The sequence below is a fragment of the Monodon monoceros genome, unplaced genomic scaffold (genome assembly GCF_005190385.1).
Source record: "Monodon monoceros isolate NGI ecotype Baffin Bay Population unplaced genomic scaffold, NGI_Narwhal_1 Super_Scaffold_21, whole genome shotgun sequence".
In the NCBI taxonomy this organism is placed as follows: domain Eukaryota; kingdom Metazoa; phylum Chordata; class Mammalia; order Artiodactyla; family Monodontidae; genus Monodon; species Monodon monoceros.
The window spans coordinates 148,999,629-149,018,847 of record NW_021703778.1 but is presented as its reverse complement, the minus strand read 5'-3'; the positions used below and the strand labels follow the sequence as shown (position 1 = coordinate 149,018,847).

The 19,219-nt window shown below is 39.5% G+C and overlaps 1 protein-coding gene across 1 annotated transcript; it reads left to right on the top strand.

Moving 5' to 3' along the window:
• The first annotated feature begins 981 nt into the window (after positions 1-981).
• Positions 982-17,368, top strand: NOXRED1 (NADP dependent oxidoreductase domain containing 1). Its single transcript, XM_029238154.1, is given in 7 exon segments — positions 982-1,136; positions 2,855-3,051; positions 7,342-7,522; positions 8,070-8,222; positions 8,876-8,926; positions 8,928-9,092; positions 17,191-17,368. Coding segments are annotated over 7 exon segments (1,080 nt in total).
• The last annotated feature ends 1,851 nt before the right edge of the window (positions 17,369-19,219 follow it).

Sequence of the window (19,219 nt, the reverse complement as noted above, 5' to 3'; positions counted from 1 at the left end):
CACCATGATGTACATTAGATCCTCAGAATTTATTTTATCTATTTTGTTTATTGTTTTATTTATTATTATTTATTCATTGATTTCTTGAACACAAAAAGAAGGGGTTTGAAAAATAACTCTGAGTAGTGCTAAGATCTGTATGATATTGCAGTCTGCCAAAAAAAAAAACAAAACTAGAAGTCTAGAAACTTCTGTTGGGAAAAGGGGGATCCCATACTGCCCTGGTGTAGTACTCCAAGAAGTAGTGAAGGAATTCTTGCCCTCATGTTGCAGGTCTGGAAAACCTCTAAGTGGGGCTGGCCCCTTTAAGGCTCCAAGACTGAAGTAATCCGGTAGCTAAGGAGTCATAATGACAACCTTCTTGGGTAATTCTCCCTGAAAATGTAGTTCTTACCCTCCAGTACCAGAACCACTGAGGAGCAGAGCCATCTTCTCCTCTGGTTGGTCGGTGAGAGATATATGTGGATGGGCTTGTACCTCTCTGGCTTCATTTTCTAAAATCTAGATGTCCCCGCCCTAGATAAAGGACCGTGATATTTAGTTTGGGTTCTTTTCTACCCTGTGGGGAACACAGAGTTTATTGAAAGGGGAGAATTTCTGTGAAATGTGGTCTAAGTGTTCAGTCCTATGTCTAAAACCTAGGAGAGAATGGAAGGGAGAAGTGTGCCTGTGAAACCCATTGTTAATGTAAATGCATCTGCTGAAAACTGTGCCTGGAGCCTATATGGATTTTGTCCAGGTTTTCCATGAATTCAGTATTCCTGACTCACGGGTAGTCAGTGCTTAGGAATTCTCCAGGACTCACACTCAGAGAAGTGGATGAGAGCTGCCAGTTCATAACCGGGAGGAGAGGTGCTGAAGCCACCATCAGGAGACCCTGAGACTTGGGCACACACACCCTCCTGCGTAGACTCCTTCTTCTTCCCGGACAGGGAGCCGAGTTGATTGGTGTCTGTTGTTGCAGGAGATGCTGGTTTGGAGATGGACATGCTAGAGGACCTTGAGACACTGCAGTTTGAGTATGGGATTCAAGAGGAAGACCACAGCTGGCTGTATTTGCTGGGCCGTTCTCATGGGTTGATGACCAAGGCCTGTGCCCATGCAACCTTCTTCTGCAAGCTACTCCATAATTTGAGGTAACCTGGGTCTCCAAGGTCAGGCAGATGGAGAAGAATTTCACTGCAGAGAATCCAGATGACTTAAACTTTTTATATTGGAGAGTAACTTTGGCAGGGGGAGGGTCCTCCTACCTTTTCCAACCCACACTCGAGTACTGCTGGTCTGAAAGCACCAGGGAAATGCACACCAGGGTCCCTTGGCTGTGTTTATGTAATAAAGCATGGATTAGTGGTGATTTCCTTTCAGTGAGTAGACATTAAATAATCCATTCATTCATTCATTCATCCATCCTATCATTCACTCCCTCATCAGGATGACCAGCTTGTCTGCCACAGCTACTAATCACTAGCCATTCCATGGCTACTGGCTGAAAATGGGGTCATTTTTTTCTTTTGGGGCTGAGCTAACAGTGGAATGCTTCCTCACAAGAAAGCTTCCTGGAAATTTGGGGGTCCTTACGGCCGGATGACTTGCCTGAAACCAGGAATACTGATTTTCAAAGAAGCTCTCAGTCCAGTCCTGGCTTCTGACGCTTAAATAGGAGGTGTGTGAGAGCCAAGTACCTAGGACTAGGCTCCTGGATTCTGTAACTCTAGGTCACTCCTGGAGCATTTGTCCCCACCCCCCAACCCCTCAGTCTGCTTCTCAGTTTACTTTTCTCTGAAATTAGATTAATTCCTAGATGGTGGGACCAGATCTGAATTAAACATGTTATAGATACAGCACATACCCGAGGAGGCAGACTACTCAAGAAGTTTGCTGACTGGCTGACTGATAAGGATGTGTAGTAAACCTATTGGCTGCCTCCAAGGTGAGTGATGAGAAACCAACGTGGGAAACTTCCAGGAGGCATCTTCTATTTGGAAGGATCAGGCACAGAGAGAAAATGCTCTCCTTTTAAGCAAAAGAGAAGCCTTAAATAGAATGGGGCTTGTGATGCTTACATGGAAACTCCAGAGCTTTAAGACTCCAATTTTCACAGAAATACAGAACAAATATAAGATTGCCATACAACAACATAAAAAATGCCTTATGTATTCAGAGGTCAGACTTTGTTCATCTTGGGTCAAGTGAACCTCCAGAAAGAGTGGCCTCAGATCCTTGATCCTCAGTTTCTTAGGTCTGTTTTCCCTTATAAACCATTTACTTTTATAAATCATTACGTTTGGAAAAAAGCTAAGTTACATGGTTTCCTGGGTTTGTGCAGAACTGAAATAGCAAACTAGAAAGAGGAGGTGTATAGTAGGAGAGGGGTGCACTCATCCTGATGGAGATGGAAATTGACAGCTGTCTGCACGGGAAGCAATGAAGGAACTGGCTCCCCATGTTCCAGGATAAGGTGTAATTGTAATTAGGCTGTTTACAGTGATGGTCCTGAGTCAAAGAAATGGTTAAGTAGTCAGACCTTGTGTTTAAGAAGGCAGGGAAATGCACGATACATATAACCCAAAAAATGTTCACTTAAGAATGTTTTAAACAAGTTCTGATCCTTTGAAAGGGGTATGCTTTACTTCCTGGAAAATTCACTCAGGAGGAACATTTCATTCCATCAGTGAAGCTGGATTAGTGGGACATAATTGGAATTCTTCTCTCTGAAGTACTTAAGGTGTCACAGCAGGCTGCATGTGAGGAAGTTAAACCAGAGAACATCAGAGGTTGACAGTCAAGAAGGACTAAGGGTCTGCGTTTACTTGGGTGTGTGTCTGTGTTCATTCTCCAGAGAATCATTCTCCAGAAAATCATTACAGAAGAAGCAAACTTCTAGATGTCGCTTGGCTGGATTGCGTGAAGATACTCCTGATGACGATGCGTTAAAGGTGGGCATCATTGGAGGTGGCCACCTTGGGAAGCGGCTGGCTCATACACTGCTTCAGCTTGTCCCCATCCCAGCTGACAGCCTGAGGATCTCCACTCGGAGGCCAGAAGCCCTGGGTGAGGAGCCCTGCGCAGTAGAAGGGGGGCTTGGGTGTGCTCTTTAGGTGGTGACGAGGCCATTTTGAAAGGGTCCCTCAAAAGAGGAATCCTCGCATACAGCATGCCAAGTTCTCAGCTTGCTGGCCCTCAGAAAAGCCAGAAAGATGGTTTTTTAACTTGTTCCTTAAAGCAACTTTCTTCTCCACCTAAATATTTATATCCATATCTCCTCCCTGTGCCCTTGGTGGCGAGATATCTTTCTGGGTCTTTGATATAGAGAAGCTTTCCAAACAATTCAAATTTTCTAACTGGACCAGTTAGAGTCTGAGTGGTGTTTACCAGTTCCAAATATTTGGTCTTATTTTTTTAGAATAACATTTACTGAAAATTTTTTTTAAAGTTTTATAATGATTCCATTTATTAACTTATGGTGATAGAAATCAGAACAGTGGTTGCTTCTGGGGAGACTGAGAAGAGGCCCAAGGGAACTTTCTGGGGAGTTGGAAATATTCTGTATCTTGAGAGAGGTGTGAGTTACATAGGTGTATGCATTTGTCAAAGTTGATCAAACTACTTCAGATCTGTGTGTCGCATTGTATGTAAATTATACTTCAAAATATTTTTAATGTAAAGTAATATATGAATGTTATAGAAAATTTAGAAAACTACTCTATAGGGAAGTAAATAATAACTACCTATAATTCTAGCAGGGTTATCATTTCTTTCCCATTTTTTCCTCTCATTATATCAGTAATTAACACTCTACAAAGCTTTTTGTATCCCGCTTTTTTCACTTAATGTATCATGAGCCTATTCCCATATTATTTGACAGTCTTCAAACTCATGATTTTAAGGTTGTACAGTATTCCTAAGTATGACTGTATGATAACTTATGTAACTGTGTCTCATTTAGTAGGACTTCCTTGTACATAATTTAAAAAACAAAATTACTAGGTCAAAGTACAGGTACAGCTTTATTAAGATATACTTTGTATATAATAAACTGCACATTTAAAAAACAATTTCTTGGCCAGGCTACAAGGCATGTGGGATCTTAGTTCCCCAACCAGGGATCAAACCCATGCCCCTTGCATTGAAGTGCGGAGTCTTAACCACTGGACCACTGGGGAAGTTCTAAACTGCACATTTTAAAAATGGTAAAGAATCCGCCTTCCAAAGCAGGGGACGCGGGTTCAATCCCTGGTCAGGGAACTAAGATCCCACATGCTGCGGGGCAACTAAGCCCGTGTGCCACAACTGCTGAGCTCACGTGCCTCAATGAGAGAGCCTGCAAGCCGCAAAGTACAGAGCCCACATGCTCTGGAGTCCGCGTGCCACAACTAGAGAGAGAAAATCCACAGCCACAACGAGAGAGAAACCCGAGCACCGCAATGAAGAGCCCACGCACGGCAATGAAAAAAAGATCCTACATGCCTCAGCCAAGATCGTACATGCTGCAACTAAGACCCAACACAGCCAAAAAAAAAAAAGAAAATAAATATTTAAAAAAAACAAGTGTATAGGGACTTCCGTGGTGGTCCAGTGGGTAAGACTTAGCTCCCAATGCAGGGGTGCCGGGTTCAATCCCTGGTCTGGGAACTAGATCCCACATGCATGTCACAATTAAGAAGTCCGCATGCTGCAACTAAGAAGCCTGCATGCCACAACTGAAAGATCCTGCGTGCCGCAACTAAGGACCCAGCGCAGCCTAAGGAAGTAAATATTTTTAAAATAAATTAAAAAAATAAAAGTGTACAGTTTGATGTTTTGTGACACATGTATGCTCCTGTGAAACCATCAACGTAATCAAGGTAATGAATCTCTCTACCTCCCTGCAGAACCCACTCAGGAAACCACTGAACTGATTTCTTTTTTTTTTTAATTGTTTATTTATTTTATTTTTAGCTGTGTTGGGTCTTCGTTGCCGCACGTGGGCTTTCCCTAGTTGCAGAGAGCGGGGGCTACTCTTCGTTGTGGTGTGCAGGCTTCTCATTGCATTGGCTTCTCTTGTGGCGGAGCACAGGCTCTAGGCGCGCAGGCTTCAGTAGTTACGGCTTGCAGGCTCTAGAGTACAGGCTCAGTAGTTGTGGCTCATGGGCTTAGTTGCTCCGCGGCATGTGGGATCTTCCCAGACCAGGACTCAAACCCGTGTCCCCTGCACTGGCAGGTGGACTCCCAACCACTGCGCCACCAGGGAAATCCCCACTGATCTGATTTCTGTCACTACCGATTAGTTTGCATTTTGTAGAATTTTGTATAAATGGAGTCATACAGTTTGTACTTCTTCTTTGGTCTGAATTCTTTTTATAATTAATATTTTTATTGAAGTATAGTTGATTTACAATGTTGTGTTAGTTTCAGATGTACAGCAAAGTGATTCAGTTATATATATTCAGTTATATGTATATATATAATATATTATACAGAATATATTCTATATACATATATTCCTTTTCAGATTCTTTTCCCATATAGGTTATTACAAAATATTGAGTATAGTTCCCTGTGCTATACAGTAGGTCCTTATTGTTTATTTTATATATAGTAGTGTGTATCTATTACTCCCAAATTCCTAATTTATCCCTCCCTGCAATGGTCTGAATTCTTTCACTCTGCATAATTATTTTGAGATACATCCATGTTGTTGCATGTATTGATATTCTTTTTATTTCTGAGTAGTGTTTTATTGCATGGATACTCCATAGTTCATCTATTCCTCTGTTGATGGACATTCAGGTTGTTTCCAGTTTGGGAATAAAGCTATTATGAACATTTGTGTACAAATATTGGTGTGGAGAAATGCTTTAATTTTTCTTGAGTAAACACTTGGGAATGGGGTGGCTGGGTCATATGGTAGGTATATTTAATTTTTAAAGAAACTTCTAATATATTTTTTCAAACTGACCTACAAGGGATGTTGTTCAGGTATAAACTTTCATCAACAGTGTGTAAGAATACCCATTTTACTACACGCTTGTTAATTCTGGGAATCTTTTTTTTAAAATCACCATTGTAGTATGTCTTTACAATTTTTCTTATTTTAATGTCTTTCACTGATCACTAGAAGAATTAAAATATTTTATAGGCTTATTGCTATTTCATTATTTTTGAGTTCTTTTTTGTTCAATTTTTCTGTTGGATGCCTGTATGATTTTTCTTATTGATTTGTAAATGTTCCTTCTTTATTAAGGAAACTAAAAAAATCTTAACCCCTCAAGGCAGATTTCTTAAATCTCATCAATAGGACCAGTATATATGACATTTCAATAAAATGCATATATTCTTCTGGGAAGCAATATGTTTATTAATAATAAAATTACAGTTATAGAATATCACTGTATGTTGTATTAAGGAAGCAAGAATTCAAAATGCTCAGCATCAGCTTCTGTGCACTTTTGAGGACCACATATGGAAGAAAAGTGGATATGCATGTTTTCTAAAGTTCTTCTTTGTCCTGTGTATCTTCCTACCTGGAAGTACCTGAGTACCCAGATAACCTCAGCATCAACTTTATCACATACTTGTGGTGGTTAAGAGAAGAACTGACCTCTGCAATGTCTAACATCCTGTTCTCTGATAACACTTAATACATACTACCGTATGTGAGTTCACATTTTTACTTTTGAGGATCCAGATCACAATAAGTACAATTAAATGATTAACTACCAAGAAGTGTTTTTAGCAACTTCATGAGTTATCACATTTCTTTCTACATCTATAAATATCTTATTGACATTAAATTGTGTATACTTTACTGAAACTGTAAGCATATTTTTGCAAATTCCTCCCAACCTCTGCCCTATACTCTTCCACTCTCTCAGTCTTTCCCATCATTTCAAGCCAGTTAAGCTGTTTAACTTCAGCCCAGTCACAGAGTTCTTGAAGCCTCAGTTTCCGCATCTATAATATAGGAATAATACTAGCCTCTGTCTCATAAGGTCCTTATGAGATTCCCTTAGATAACGTATGTACTTTGTACATTATCTGGTACACGATGAATTCTATAAATTGGAGAAGGCTTCATTCAGACTTTTTTTCTTCCTAAAAAAAGAAACTCTGAAAAATTCTAGCATTTGGTCTAAAACATAAGGTAAGGATGAATTATCTTACGATCTCGAGCACTGCTGCCAGTGCCACAGTCATGGGGTCAGGGCTTCGCTGCGTGGCTTTTAGAAGGCATGAGGGAATCTCTTCTGATTAATGTGACAAGACTTGAGATAAAATAATTGTCATCCTCTCCCCACAGTTGATGTTGAGTTCAAAGTTCTTTGTACTGTGATTTTTCTGACTTCCTTTATTCCCTCCCAGATGAATTCAAGAAACTGGGGATCCAGTGCTTTTACCATAACTCTTCTCTGGTGGAGTGGGCCAACGTGATATTCCTCTGCTGCCTGCCATCTCAGCTGTCTAATATCTGTGTAGAAATTCAAACCAGCCTTGGAAAAGCCTGCATTGTGTACAGCTTTGTGGCTGCCGTCCCACTACCCAGGTATCTTGTTAGGGTGAGCACAGGATTGGCAGGACTGCTCATCTCCACCCTGGCCCCTACCTCTTGGAGTTGGTCATTCCCAGTCATAAGGTGCAAGCAGCTTCATTGGCAGAAGGACCAGCCAGCCTTTGAAACTGTGTCTTCCCCGCTTTTCCAGCACTTGTGGGTGGGACCTTTTCTTTGATGTGCAAATGTTTAGAACTGCAGTAGAGCATTACTTCCAGCTACTTGAAGCTGAGGAGTGTTCCCCTTGTACGCCACTCAACAGCATGAAAATTGATCCGGAGCATGTGTCAGATACTATTTTTGTACCTTGAGTGTCTAGCTCAGTGCCTGGCTTGTGGTGACATTGAATAAGTGTTGAGTGGATGGGTGAACAATCCATCCAAGATGTAGTGCCCCAGTGCCAACCCACACCTGCGTTTGCCTGTGAGCAGTGCTGTGCAGGGGACTACATTGTTGGGGCTGGATGTAAACTCAGTGGGTCACGTGGTGCTTTATTCCAGTCCGGGCCCTGCACTTCCTGCGTTGGTGGCTTTACTTTCAGGTTGAAACTCCTACTGAACCACACCAATGTCTTGCGGCCTCAGTATCAGTGTGTTGAAGATCTTGCCAGCATCTGGGGGGCCAATAAGGAAATCACAGCTGCTCTCCAAGACCCTGTGATTCTTCAGGCTACCTGTCCCTACAGTCCTGCTGGTAATGGATCACGATATTTTTGGTACTTTTAAAAATTACCTTCCTCTTGGCCTACTGCTATCTTATTAAAGCCCTGAGTGTGTGTGTGTGTGTGTGTGTGCGCGTGCGTGTGTGTGTGTGTGCGTGTATGCATGTGTGCTGAGGGTGTATGTGTGTGTATAAGTACAAGCTAGATACATTCTCAGCTATTTAGGTTTTACATGGGAACAGCTTTGGTGGCAAAAAGTAGCCTTTTTAGGGAAAGCTAAGAAGTGTGATTAATCGGACCCTTTAAGGATGAATTGGAAACAACCAGAGGAGAGAGCCTATTTAAACCAGAGGATGCAGTGTCTGGGACTAAATGGCTTTTCCTTACTGTAACCTTGCAGTTTGCCTTATTGGCAAGGACCATTCTAGAGATTTCTAGAGATGCATTTGTCATCAGCAATGCCTACATTAACATATCTGTCTTCCTCTGGTAGGGTCAACATGCAATGTGTTATAAAGGGCACACACAGGGTTCTTGGCGTGGAAAGGAAGAGCGCTTATCTTGAGGTTCATATAACCAAACTGTCTTGGACAGAAGGTGGCTGTTCACTGTCTGGGGTTTGTCCTAGGTTCCCTGCAAACCTTTTTGGCGGTGCTAACTGGCATTTCCTTTCTCATTGATGCTTAGGGGATAATCCTCAATATCCGGTGGTTGGAGGGAGTGTTCTATGCAGGAACACTGCACAGGAAAGGACACGCCCCGCTCACAGGCGCTGCGCCTTCTCAATGAACTGTTCCTCTCCAAGCACTTTGAAGCCTGTGAGAAAGATAGAGCGTCTTTCCAAAAATTTCAAGCACAAGATTTTGTCAGCAAAGCCTATGCCAAGAACCTGTCTGGGAAAAGGTAAAGTATTAGATGAGTGGCCATTCTAACTTCTCCCACACTGTTTTCTTAGAAGATGCTTTTTATCTTTTTCCTTTCATGTTATCTTTAGAAATGTATAAACTGAATACATTCTTATCAAAAAAATTCAACTAGTGGAAAAGTGAGAGCCCTCCTTGGCCCCCCAAATCCCTTTTCATAGACTTTACCTCTGATGGTTTTTGTATTTTTGTCTTTCTACCTATGCATTTACAAACATATATTTATATTGTCATTATAATATATATGCATATCTGTATCTATATCTACATCTTAGAAACATGGGGATTATACTTACTACATCATAGGTACCATTCTATGTTAGTACAGTCATATCTATTTCATTTATGAGCACTGTGCAGACATCCATTGGATACATTTCTTTAGCTACATTTATTCATCCTATTTCCTCTTGATGGCAATGTAGTTCCTCTGCCCCACATTTTGCACAAAGGGCTGCTTTGAACATTTCATCCTTAAACTTTGCACACTTGTACCAGTAAAATTTCTGGGTCAGAGGTTATATATAGTTTATGTTTGATAGGTATTCCTAAATTGCTTATCAAAAAAGTGATACTTATCCTTCTACCAATAGTGTATGAGAGTGCCATTTCACTACAGCTTGATAACTATTAGAGCATTCTTTTTAATCTTTAATAATCTAATAGAGACAAATGGTTGCCCTTGTTACCAGTGACTTCCATGTCACTAAATTCACTGGACACTTTTAAATCCTTTGCTTCCTTGGCTATTGAACATGCCTTCCTTCTTGAAACAATCTTTTCTCTTAGCTTTCATGATACCCTCACATTCTCTTCATTTTCCTCCTGCCCCTCCGATTCCTCCTTTGCCAGCTCCTCTTATGCCCTATCCTTAAATCTGGGAGTTTTCAGGGCTCTGTCCTAGGCCTTCCTTTCTTTTCATTCTACACTTTTTTCCTGGGTGATCTTTTCCACTCCGGGGACTTAGGTTGCCATTACATGCTCCTTTGCAGAGCTGTTCAGGCCAGAACCTGGAAGTAATCCTTGATCTTACCCCCCTCTTATCTTTTGTGTTCTAATTAATCACCAATGACCTGTGGTACACTTTCAGTTTGGGAATTTTCCTTCCCCCTTATCCTGGGATTCTCTTTGCCTCTCTCTTATGCTGGATCTCTTTTTCCTGGACCCCTCTTCCTCTGGATTCATTTCCTTCTTCATTATGGTGGAATCTGTCCTTCTCCAGTAGCTTCCTTAGAAAAGCCTGCGTAGGAAGTAATTTTTAGGGACTGTGTCTGAAAATGTTTTTATTCTAACCTAATATTTTACTGAGAACATAGCCAGGTAGAGAATCTAGGTTAGAGCAGAAGCAAGAACTACAGTCCTTCAGCCTGTGGAAAGAAAACCACATTCACAGAAAGATAGACAAAATGAAAAGGCAGAGGACTTTGTACCAGATGAAGGAACAAGATAAAACCCCAGAAAAACAACTAAATGAAGTGGAGATAGGCAACCTTCCAGAAAAAGTATTCAGAATAATGATAGTGAAGATGATCCAGGACCTCGGAAAAAGAATGGAGTCAAAGATCGAGAAGATGCAAGAAATGTTTAACAAAGACCTAGAATAATTAAAGAACAAACAAACAGAGATGAACAATACAATAACTGAAATGAAAACTACACTAGAAGGAATCAATAGCAGAATAACTGAGGTAGAAGAACGGATAAGTGACCTGGAAGACAGAATGGTGGAATTCACTGCCGCAGAACAGAATAAAGAAAAAAGAATGAAAAGAAATGAAGACAGCCTAATAGACCTCTGGGACAACATTAAACGCAACAACATTTGCATTATAGGGGTCCCAGAAGGAGAAGAGAGAGAGAAGGGACCCGAGAAAATCTTTGAAGAGATTACAGTCGAAAACTTCCCTAACATGGGAAAGGAAATAGCCACCCAAGTCCAGAAAGTGCAGAGAGTCCCAGGCAGGATAAACCCAAGGAGAAACATGCTGAGACACATAGTAATCAAATTGACAAAAATTAAACACAAAGAAAAATTTTTGAAAGCAGCAAGGGAAAAATGACAAATAACATACAAGGGAACTCCTCCCATAAGGTTAACAGCTGATTTCTCAGTAGGAACTCTACAAGCCAGAAGGGAGTGGCACGATATATTTAAAGTGATGAAAGGGAAGAACCTACAACCAAAATTACTGTACCCAGCAAGGATCTCATTCAGATTCGAAGGAGAAATCAAAAGCTTTACAGACAAGCAAAAGCTAAGAGAATTCAGCACCACCAAACCAACTCTACAACAAATGCTAAAGGAACTTCTCTAAGTGGGAAACACAAAGGAAGAAAAGGAACTACAAAAACAAACCCATAACAATTAAGAAAATGGTAATAGGAACATACGTATCGATAATTACCTTAAACGTGAATGGATTAAATGCTCCAACCAAAAGACACAGGCTCGCTGAATGGATACAAAAACAAGACCCATATGTATGCTGTCTACAAGAGACCCACTTCAGACCTACGGACACATACAGACTGAAAGTGAGGGGATGGAAAAAAATATTCCATGCAAATGGAAATCAAAAGAAAGCTGGGGGCTTCCCTGGTGGCGCAGTGGTTGAGAGTCCGCCTGCCGATGCAGGGGACAGGGGTTCATGCCCCAGTCTGGGAAGACCCCACATGCCGCGGAGCAGCTGGGCCTGTGAGCCATGGCCGCTGAGGCTGCGCGTCTGGAGCCTGTGCTCCACAACGGGAGAGGCCACAACAGTGAGAGGCCCGCGTACTGCAAAAAAAAAAAACAAAAAAAAGTAAGCTGGAGTAGCAATACTCATATCAGATAAAATAGAGTTTAAAATAAAGAATGTTACAAGAGACAAGGAAGGACACTGCATAATGATCAAGGGATCAATCTGAGAAGAAGATATAACAATTATAAATATATATGCACCCAACATAGGAGCACCTCAATACATAATGCAAATGCTAACAGCTATAAAAGAGGAAATCAACAGTAACACAGTAATAGTGGGGGACTTTAACACCTCACTTACACCAATGGACAGATCACCCACACAGAAAATTAATAAGGAAACACAAGCTTTAAGTGACACAATAGACCAGATAGATTTAATTGATATTTATAGGACATTCCATCCAAAAACAACAGATTACACTTTCTTCTCAAGTGCACATGGAACATTCTCCAGGGTTGATCACATCTTGGGTCACAAATCAAGCCTCAGTAAATTTAAGAAAACTGAAATCACATCAAGCATCTTTTCCCACCACAATGCTATGAGATTAGAAATCCATTACAGGGAAAAAAACGTAAAAAACACAAACACATGGAGGCTAAACAATACATTACTAAATAACCAAGAGATCACTGAAGGAATCAAAGAGGAAATCAGAAAATACCTAGAGACACATTACAATGAAAACACGACGATCCAAAACCTATGGGATGCAGCAAAAGCAGTTCTAAGAGGGAAGCTTATAGCAATACAAGCCTACGTCAAGAAACAAGAAAAATCTCAAACAATCTAACCTTACACCTAAAGGAACTAGAGAAAGAAGAAAAAACCCAAAGTTAGTAGAAGGAAAGAAATCATAAAGATCAGAGCAGAAATAAATGAAATAGAAACAAAGAAAACAATAGCAAATATCAATAAAACAAAAAGCTGGTCTTTGAGAAGATAAAATTGATAAACCTTTAGCCAGACTCATCAAAAAAAGAGGGAGAGGACTCAACAGTAAAATTAGAAATGAAAAAGAAGAAGTTACGATGGACACCACAGAAATACAAAGCAACAAGGATGTCCACTCTTGCCACTATTATTCAACATAGTTTTGGAAGTCCTAGCCATGGCAATCAGAAGCAAAAGAAATAAAAGAAATATAAATTGGAAAAGAAGTAAAACTGTCACTGTTTGCAGATGACATGATACTATACATAGAGAATCCTAAAGATGCCACCAGAAAACTACTAGAGCTAATCAATGAATTTGGTAAAGTTGCAGGATACAAAATAAATGCACAAAAATCTCTTGCATTCCTATACACAAACAACGAAAGATCAGAAAGAGTAATTAAGGAAACAATCCCATTCACCATTGCAACAAAAAGAATTAAAAAAAAAAAAGAATCTAGGGTAGAAACAATTTTCCCTCAGAATTTTTTTATTTTTTATTTTATTTTTAGCTGTGTTGGGTCTTCATTGCTGCACATGGGCTTTCTCTAGTTGCAGCGAGCTGGAGCTACTCTTTGTTGCAGTGTGCGGGCTTCTCATTGCAGTGGCTTATCTTGTGGAGCACAGGCTCTAGGCACAGGCTTCAGTAGTTGTGGCACACAGGCTCAGTAATTGTGACTCACGGACTCTAGAGTGCAGGCTCAGTAGTTGCGGTGCACGGGCTTAGTTGCTCTGCGGCATGTGGGATCTTCCCGGACCAGGGCTCGAACCCGTGTCCCCTGCATTGGCAGGTGGACTCTTAACCACTGCACCACCAGGGAAGCCCATCCCTCAGAATTTTGAAGGCATTTCTCCATCATCTTTCAGCTTTTAAATTGCTGTTGAGAGGTACAGTGCCCTTCTAATTCTTCAATTCATGCTTGGTCTGAAATCTGTTCCTTTTCTCTCTGGAAGCTTATAGTATCTTTTGACTTCAGCATCCTGAAATTTTATTATGCGTCATGATGTGGGTCTATTTTAATGCACTGTGTTGGGCAGTTGGTGGGCCTCTCCCTTTTTCCCCTTAACTTAAAAAAAAAAAAGATTGTAAAATATGTACACAGAAAAGTACCTATTCCATAAATTCATAAATATACAGTTTAATGAATTATTGTTAAGCAAATATCCATGTAATTGCCACCCATAAAAGAAACAGAACATTCAATGGTCCTTCTCAATCTGCATGTCAAGTTCTCTAATTTTCTCCTATTATGTCTTTGATAATTTCCTCCCCTTCCCTCTGTTTTCTCTGTTCTCTCTTCTGAATATTTTATTAGCCAAATATTGGACCTCCTGGGCTGATCTTCTGATTTTCTTTAGCTCTCCTATTTTCATTATCTTTGCATTTTTGTTCTGCTTTCTGAGAGATTTCCTCAACTATCCTGTTTTTACTATTTAGAACATATTTTCATTTTGCTATATTTTGACTTTCAAAGATTTTTTTAGTCTCCAAATATTCCTTTTTTATGTAGCATCCTGTTGTCATTTCCCTATGCAATACCATCTTTTATCCCTTTGAGAATGTAAATGATAGAGTTTTTTCTTCTCTGAGGAGTCTTTCCTTCAGGATTTTTTTGACCATTTATTTTGGTCTCTATCATTCATTTTAGAGCTTTCTTCAAGTATATGGAGAACCTTGATTGTCTGCTCATATTTTTTTAAAATAAATTTATTTATTTATTTTGGTTGCGTTGGGCCTTCTTTGCTGTGCATGGGCTTTCTCTAGTTGTGGCGAGTGGGGGCTACTCTCTGTTGCAGTGCAGGGCTTCTCATTGCAATGGCTTCTCTTGTTGTGGAGCACAGGCTCTAAGCGCGTGGGTTTAGTAGTTGTGGCTCACGGGCTTTAGAGCACAGGCTCAGTAGTTGTGGTGCATGGGCTTAGTTGCTCTGTGGCATGTGGGATCTCCCCAGATAAGGACTCGAACCCATGTCCCCTGCACTGGCAGGCAGATTCTTAACCACTGTGCCACCAGGGAAGTCCTGTCTGCTCATATTTAAGATCCTGGTTACTAAAAAGATGCTTGGAAACTCTGTGTTTGCTACTGTGGTCTTTACTACAGAGTGGTTTGATCAGCTTTTTCCTTGGGAAACCCTGAATATTGGTATCTTCAAGTCTTTGGGACCCAACTTGGGGAAAGAAAGCTGCACGTGTGTAGGGAGAGGGGTGGTCTTATCATTCAGAATATATTTTTTCACTTTATTTCTCCCCTTTTCAGCATATCCTTGCCACTCAAACTGCCTGATAACCATGCCATCATCTGGGAGTTTGTTTAGAAATGCAGATTATGGGTCCCCACCCCAGATGTATGGAATCAGAATCTGCCTTTTTACAAGCTCCCAAGTGATATGTCCATTAAAGTTGGAAAAGTGCTGCTATATGGTCTTTTACATCAGATGACCTGTTAGAATGGGAGGCGTGGCATATTAATATTTCTACTATGATTGTAGTTTCTCAAATTCTCTTTATATTTATAATCTTTGTTTTATAAAGTTTGAAGCCATATCATCTGATGAACAGAAGTTTGTACTTTTTACATCTTCTTGGTAGATTATACTTTTTAATTCTATACCCCCTTTTAAAAAAACTTCTTAGATAATCTTGATTCACATGCAGTTATTAAGAAATAATACAAAGAAATCCCATGTACCCATTTATCCAGTTTCCCCCAATGGAACAAACCATAGTACAATGGCTATACACAGATATTGTAAAACTATAGTACAATACCACGACCAGGATATAGACACTGATACAGTCAAGATACAGAACAATTCTATAACTAGGGATCCTTCATCTTGATCCTTCCTCCCCAACTTGGCAACCATTGAGCTGTTCTCCATTTCTATGATTTTGTCACTTCAAGAATATTATATAAAAGGAATCATATATTATGCAACCTTTGGGGATTGGCCTTTTTCATTTAGCATAATTCTCTGGAGATTCATCCAAGTTGCTGTGTGTATCAATAATTTATTCCTTTTTTATTGCTGAGTAGTTTTCATGGCAGTTATGTTTTCATGGCATGTATGTACCATAGTTTGTTTAATCATTCACCTGTTGAAGGACATCTAGGATGTTTCCAGTGTTTGGCTATTGTGAATAAAGATGCTTTGAACATTCATGTACAGGTTTTTGTGTAAACATAAGTTTTAATTTCTCTGGGACAAATGCTCAGGGGTGCAATGACTGGTTGCATGTTTATTTTTTTAAGACACTGCCAAACTGTATTTCAAAGTTGTTATATCCTTTTACATCATTAGCAATGTATGATTCAGTTTCTCTGCATCCTCGCCAGCATTTGGTGTTGTCACTAATTTTTGTTTTACCATTGCATCTATAGATCAATTTGTGGAGAGTTGACATCTTTATAATGTTAAATTTTCCCATCCATGTACACAGTATATCTCTCCATTTATATCTTCCTTATTTCATCAGCATTTCGTAGTTTTCAATATACAAGTCCTGTACATGTTTTGTTAGATTTACATCTAAGTATTCTATTTTTTGTGTGTGAAAGGAACTGCATTTTTAGGGTTTTTTTGCCCAAGAGTTCATTGCTAATATATATAAATAAAATTTATGTTTATTTTATATCCTATGACCTTGCTGAATTCGTTTATTAGTTCTAGGAGATTTTTTCTTTTTTTTAGATTCCTTTGGATTTTCTACATGGACAATCATGTCATCTATATATAGCAACAGTTTCAGTTCTCCCTTTCCAATCTGTGTGCCTTTTATTTCCTTTTCTTGCATTATTGCACTGGCTACAACTTCTAGTGGTATGTTGAATAAGTGTGGTGAGAGCAGATATCCTTGCTTTACTCCTGATTTTTTTAATACTATAAAACCCTATGTCTTAATGCTTTTTAAGTTGAATTCCACTACAGACTAATACTTAACATTGCCCCATTTTTATTTGCATGTTAACTCCTACTTCTTTCCCTATACAGTTGAAGAGGGTATCTTTTTTTTTTTTGAAGAGGATATTGTAAAAGAAATGAGGTCTTTTCCATTCCTAATGTCCATGATCCTCTTATGTATTTTCTTTCTAAATTCAAGGAAAATATACTGAAAAGGATGTTGATTTTATTGTCATAATCATTCTCTAATTATGAATTCCTCCCTAAATGCACTTAGAGAATTGTAAGTGTGAAAACTCATAAGTACAATTAAATCCACGTGTTGAATAGACCCAGATGAATTTTTAATTTAACTAAGAATTTTAATTAGTTTGATATAGAAAATGAAGAACCTTATTTCCAAGTGGAGAACTTTCTTTAAAGGAAATGTTTAACAGCAAAATCAGATGTATTAAACAGACATAAAAAAGTAACACTATTTTTTTCCTTACCCCAGGCCTTTCCCCTGGTTTGATCTGACTGCTGTGCAACTCAAGGAAACTCCCTTTAGCCAGTATCTCTCACACAGCACTACTTTTCAGGACAAACTTACCCACCTATACTGTGATTCATTTGGTATCACCCTAACCAAAGAACAAGAGCCAGAGGTTTCCACAGGTTTTTCATCCCAATAAGAGAAGAGACCTCAGGAATCAGGATGTTTTTCTCCCTCTACAGTGGTAATGCCCTGATTATCATAAATGACAGTGGAAGTCATGTGACTGTATGGTGTTTGCCATATGTTAGGCAGTAAGGAATTAGAAAATTGTACTGATGGCTCTTTAAAATCTAGAATAAAACAAAAGGTTCTTTACATCAGTATATTTGGGTGTGTCCGGCTTTTGGAAGCAACTGAATGAAACCACATAACCTGACACACTTAAGTAAGCTGCTTCCCCAGCAGCTAATTATCAATTCAGTTAATTCAAATTATCTCTTGTCTAAAAGCTAAATTCAAGAAGTTATATTGTCATTATTAAATGGTTACATACTTCTTCTGTAGCATTCTTTTCCTACAATATGTAGCTACAGTATGTAGTTACATTCTTTCCCTTTCGCAGTATGTAGCTGACAAATGATACACCTTGATTGTCCCACGCTTTGAGTAGAAAAATAAAATGTGTGGTAAACAATCTTAATTGAATTATGACTCATTTTAGGCTTATTTCAGCTAAACATGACTGTTCTGGTACTATCTTATTTAAAGCTGTTCCCCTTTAAACTATTTTAAACCATAAAACCATTTTAAAAAATAGCTGGCATTACAACTACTGGAGACTGCGTGCCCTGGAGCCTGCGTGCCCTGGGCCCACATGCCGCAACTACTGAAGCCCGCGTGCCCTAGAGCCCGCGTGCCATAACTACTGAGCCCGTGTGCTGCAACTACTGAAGCCTGCATGCGTAGAGCCCATGCTCTGCAAGAAGAGAAGCCACCGCAATGAGAAGCCCACGCACCGCAAGGAAGAGTAGCCTCCGCTCGCTGCAACTAGAGAAAGCCCGTGCGCAGCAACGAAGACCCGACACAGCCCCCCCCACCAAAAAAAAGCCAGCATTTATATTAAGTGGCTAAAAATAATTCTACAAAATATAGATTTTATACCTACAGTTCAAATTTATTTCCTTTACGTTTTGCAATTACTTTATGTCAATTATAATAGAGTAGAAAACAAAGCAGTAACCATAAAGTTGAGAAAGCATGGTGCTGACTATGCTCTGTCACTGAACAGAACTATTGTTTGCCAAATGCTAAAGTGCTTTGGAACAAAACCATTCACTCTACATGTAAACCACCATGGTCTTAGGTAAATCATTTACATTTTTCTTTTTTGCATGCTTGTGAGCGAAGCAGACTCAATGGTATGGTGTTAAATGGTGTAAGATAAAATTTTGCTAGTCCACTTGGGAAAAAATTAGGTTCATCATCAAACATTAACACGTGACATGAATGCTAATTTGAGGCACTGTTCTTTCTCTCAGTAGGAAAAGAAATGGATTCCTTTGACTATTCATTCAGATGTAAGGAACTGGATAGGGTACATCATTGCCCTTCTGGATTATGGTAGCCCTACAGTGGTTCTTAGGATTAAGAAGTGTGGCTGGGAAGAGAAAGAGAAGTTAGTCTATAAAACTAGAGTGGAATTGGAGTCATTCAAGCAACAAGAAGTATTTTTAATTTCTTTTGAACAGTCCAGTCACAGGCAGACTCTGGTCTGAATTTCATTTTATAAAAGTCTGGAGTTACCATATAAAATGCCTTGTAAACAAACCCCAGACCCTAGTCCATGGTCAATGATATAGTTCTATAAGCCATGTTATTTTAACAGGTAAATACAAATCTAAAAAAATATTTTTAAAATTTTGTTCTCTGATGCCAAAAAGGAATGAGAACTTCCCGCCTCCTTTTTCATAACACATTTCCTTTTTTTAAACATCTTTATTGGAGTATAATTGCTTTACAATGGTGTGTTAGTTTCTGCTTTATAACA